This window comes from Penaeus vannamei, chromosome 19 (assembly GCF_042767895.1).
Source record: "Penaeus vannamei isolate JL-2024 chromosome 19, ASM4276789v1, whole genome shotgun sequence".
Lineage (NCBI taxonomy): Eukaryota > Metazoa > Arthropoda > Malacostraca > Decapoda > Penaeidae > Penaeus > Penaeus vannamei.
This window is the reverse complement of record NC_091567.1, coordinates 23,706,212-23,711,211: the sequence shown is the minus strand read 5'-3', so window position 1 is coordinate 23,711,211 and position 5,000 is coordinate 23,706,212. Positions and strand designations below refer to the sequence as shown.

Sequence of the window (5,000 nt, the reverse complement as noted above, 5' to 3'; positions counted from 1 at the left end):
AATAATAATATTAATAATGACAACAATAATGATAATATCAATAATTACTACTAATGTTAACCCCTTTGATCCAGATGACATAACCATCATGTCAAGAATGAAATTCGATTGAGGTTTTGATGATGTTAATATATCATCATGATAATTTCAGCTAAAGAGTGACACTACAATTACACAAAGCTACTGAAAGGTGATTAGACTTGGTGGGCATTTTCGGAACAAGTCTTGTATCATTCTTATTGGTAAAAGAGTGTGAAATCTGTGAGCCATGCATTAAGTTATTGACTGCCTAGTGAGATGATATGGAGTTTGTGTACGGAAATCAGTCTATTAAAATCTGGATATAGCATATCAAATGAAAAATCTAGACTGGAAAATAACAAAAAAGCAAAAAAAAATTATACTGAAAGAGAGATAATAACATGCTAAATGGGTGGCACAGAATCTTGACACCGCCCATGAGCATTTGTGTGTGCTATGCCTACATGCCAAACACCAGTGAGACTGGCCACTTAAACAAGCATAATGCCCTGATTTTAAGCCACAAGCTGGCAAGCAAAGCACCCTGGTTCATGAGGCTAATAATCATAATCATCATCATCATTGGCATTTTTGCTGCTATTGCATTTTTATTATCATTACCATAATTATATTGCAAATGGTAATACTGTTATTTTCATGATGACTATTATTCTCCTTCTTACTACTCGCATTCTGTTCTATGTTATTGTGTTGTCATCTTCATTATGAGTATGACTATTGCAATATCATCTTTGATGATTTTTTCATGATCTTAATCACCACAATTATCATCACTTCCTTATTATCATCATTTAATGACTGATGCATTGATATTTGATATCAAGTCTGCATAATGCCTCTATTTACACTGCCATACCTGAGAAGAACAACTTGCATCATATCAAAATAACAACAATAACAATAATGATAATATCCTTCTTTGATAATTAACTCAGAAGAAAATAAGGAAGAAAATCAATTCTTACATACATGACTTGCAAACCCTAAAACGTACACATAAAGTTGTAAATCCTACCAGACAGATCATTCCTTTCTTCTTTTTTTCAAATCTAGAGATTTACTTCTGGGTGCCAAGAACTTGTACAACACATAGATCAAAATAATATCTTAAAATACACCACTTTTCCCTACTGTACAAGGAAAGCCGCAGATCAGCTATAGTGAAATGTACATCAAGCTCTCAAGAGTTTGCTGACCAAGCCTCTTGTGAGGCGAGTTGCAGTTTAACCCCCTTTTTTTTTGTAAGGTATGTATACTATCTACTTTGAACTTGGTCATTTTATCACCCACAGCTACCAAGGAGTCAATCAGTAGGCCCTATGACCATACCTGATTTCCCCATCACTTGAAGTTTTCGGATAATCTTTTTTCTAATACTATCAAAATCAATACCGTTATCATTTTATGGAGCTATTTATGTGTAAACACTATCAATAAACTAAAATCACAGCAGAAATGCCATCCAAGCACAAAGGGTTAAGGGTTAACAATAATCAAAGTTTAGTTGGATTATCCACTTGATACTTTCAAATTCCTCAGTTAACAAAAATTTCAATGACATCACCCAACTAGAAAGTTTCATGTAAACATGTTTTCAAATATCTCAGCCATACTATCAAGATTATTCTTAATCATTTTTGACTCCACAAGCCAGTTGTTCTGATGTGTAATTTTGATGGTGGCCAATCACATATAATTATACAAACATTTTTAAGTGCTGTGTTATTTGTGATTCATTTGCTGCTTTTTTGGGAAGCAGGTAATATATCTCTAAAAGTTCACTAGCTATCATCAATCACAAAAAATATCAAACATGGTTAATAATAACAATATACATAAAAATAAAGATTTTTAATAAAATATGAGCACATTTAAGTTCATTTACCCCTATAGAAGAAACCCTCTCAGTTACTGGCAATAAAGGAGGACACAGACTTGTTTCTCCTGTACATGGAATTTTCCCTCTCCAGGAAGGAGATGCCAGCTGGCTCTGCCCTTGAGGTGGTTGTCTGTTGCCTTTCAATTACCTTGTCGAAGAAACGAGAGAGCTTGACAGCGTTGCTAGAGCCTGGGGCTAGAGAGCGCTGGTCATGGCAATTCTGGAATGATGTAATGGCTAATGAAAATGAACAATAAATGAGGTCTTATTGTTGAGAAAGGTACTAAAGAGACTGATTTCACAAGGCAAAAAAATATATATACCAGCACCATTTCACTGTTAAAGTCAGAATATTCATTGTAACACTTGCAGAATTTATAAGACTGATATGGTAATTCTGAAAAAAAATATTATCATAAAATTATACATATTTTTTATGGACACAACAGGGGAATAAATTTACATTATATCTGTTTTTGCAACTAATTTTGCTACAAATCCTATTTTGTATTCTATCATGGATGATTTTACTATTGCTCTTTTTTCAATCTCTGATCTTATTTGTACCAAGTGTTTCTCTTTCCTCCTCTCTTCTTTTCTCTAAAACAATAAAATTTCCAACAAGCTAATCTTCTATTCAGGTCTGGTAATATTCATTGCCTTATCCCATCTATAATAATACATAAAACAGTGATATATATATAATCATATATAAAACACTTAAAACAGTGACTCTGATCAATTACTAGCAAAAATAAGTATCCAAAGTGAGGGAAAAACTATTACCAGAATTCATCATGACATATGTGAAAAAAGGTATGACTGAGATTGAGCAAAATTCCAATGAAAGATTTTATAGTAACATTTCAATAGTTTGCAACTGTATGATGTAAGCATCAAAACATTAAATGACTTACCTAACACAGTGAAATTATTTATTCTCTTTCATCCCTTTTTATCCAAAAGCCTATTCAGACATAAAAATACTTTATATACTGATAACCTCACATACCACACTTATTTCATCAGCTGCACACTCATCAGCGATAGAAGAGCTGCGAACTCGGACAGACGTTCTCACCTCAGCTATCTGGTCTTGCTTTGTCCCCACAACAAAGACTGGCATCTGAAAAAAATTATGTTCTAAATAACCGTACTGAACAAAATATATATCCTTGTAGAGGGAAAAAAGCTAGAATGATTAGTTTTTGTTACTACATACTTAAAAAAAAGTAAGTAAAAAGCAAACACGAGAAAAATAATGCTTGCCAAGGTGTTACTATGATGCAAGTTAGCACAAAAGTCGAAAGCCCATTTCAGTAAAGGCTTAGGCTTAGGATCTTAGTATCAAAGAATAAGCCTAGTCATTAAAAAAGAAATTTGACAGGACAAAGAGTATATACTAAAAAAAATTATATATGATCTGAGATACAGGATAATTTTTGATAAAATCATTCCCTCATATTCCACTAAAAGTGGAAAAATCTTATAAATTTTATAAATCTTATAAAAGACCAGAAAGTATTTGTCAAAGGAGAATGATAAGTTTGCTAAAAGCATTAATCAGCATGGTATATGCTTTCCTTCTAGAAAATAGAATTAAAAAACAACAACTAACATGCACACGTACAGGATTTCTAAAATTGAACACTAAAATAAAACTACAGAAGTGAACAACATAAATCAATTCAATTATATTTGAGGCCAATATGCAACCATTCCTAAAACTGCTCTTGGGATCTTTTACTCATTCATTTAATGAACATTTCTCCAACACTAGATTACTTAAGATAAAATGAACTAGAAAACTAAAAGAAATATTACAAATGAAAAGAAGTGAACATCCACTGTTCTAATAAAATCAGAAATACATTCTGATTCATCTATCAACATCTATGATCCAGATGACATGACCATCACATTATGAAAAAAATTGGTTTGAGGGGAGGATGACGTAATTATGCCATCATGGGAAAATTTGGCTGAAGGCCAGGTGACTGGAAGTTGCTAGTATGAGAATTTCAGCTGAAGATCAAGGTGATGGGAATGACTCGCCAGAAGTGCACAAAGCTCTTGGAGGGTGATTTAACTGACTGGACATTTAGGATGGGGCCTTTGTATTAATTTCATCAATAAACAAGTGTGGAATGAACCATCCATGACAGGGAAGGCTCTGCCTCCAGGAAGGACAATATTTCCTTACTATTCCTGCTTGCTGTGCTCAGTGACACAGGTTGTATTACAGCAAATTGAAAAAAAAGTAATAATAATAATAAGAAAAAATAAGAAAAAAATAAGAATAAATAAAATGACACAAATAGCAAAATATTACATATTGTTCTTATCATTGCACTGAGTTACGGATTATTTAGAGAGATAATAAGGAATCTATGCAAGGAAAACAGTCTATTATTATCTGGATAAAGCAAATCAAATGACTAATATAAACATAAGAAAATGGCAAAAAAAAAATGTTTATGCAGAAAAAGAGAAAATAACAATGCCAGGAGGAGGCATGGAGTCTTGTCACCACATTCGAGTAATCATGTGTACCCAGCCTACAACCAGTACATCTGTCAGAGTGACCACTCAAGTAAGATCAGTTCCCATATTTTGGCCTATGTGGGGCTAGTGAAGTATCTAGATCCATGGAGGTAAACCTGAATGTCCTGATTAATAAAATGATATAACAGATCATCCAAAATCTTTCTACATTTATATAAGTATAGAAATAATAAAAATGTTGAAGAAGAGTAAATCATTTGACGGAACATAAAAAAATGCAAGAGTTAAACATTTTACACAGAAAACTAAACCATAAGGTTAGTCACTAAATACAACTATAACAAAAGAGATGCAATAGTACCATACTAAAATCAGACAATAATTCACTGACAAATCTACTACAGAACTACCAATGCAGTTATAACTACATGAATAGTAATAGAAATGATAATACTAATAAAAACAAACTAAATAATAATAATAACAACAACAACAACAACAACAACAACAACAACAACAACAACATCATCAACATCATTAACATTAACATTAACATTAACATTAACATCAACAT

The 5,000-nt window shown here is 32.3% G+C and overlaps 1 protein-coding gene across 2 annotated transcripts in view; it reads right to left on the bottom strand.

Annotated features, from left to right (window-relative positions):
* Window positions 1-1,878: 1,878 nt before the first annotated feature.
* The window catches only part of LOC113808435 (rab-like protein 3), a 20,942-nt gene continuing 17,820 nt past the window's right edge, over window positions 1,879-5,000 (bottom strand). For both annotated transcript variants that reach the window (XM_027359849.2, XM_027359857.2), the window contains exons 4-5: window positions 2,934-3,047; window positions 1,879-2,141 (exon numbers count right to left, since the gene is read on the bottom strand). In XM_027359849.2, the coding sequence (XP_027215650.2) occupies window positions 1,947-2,141; window positions 2,934-3,047 (309 nt within the window). In that variant the 3' untranslated portion in view covers window positions 1,879-1,946. The remainder of the gene's footprint in view (window positions 2,142-2,933; window positions 3,048-5,000) is intronic.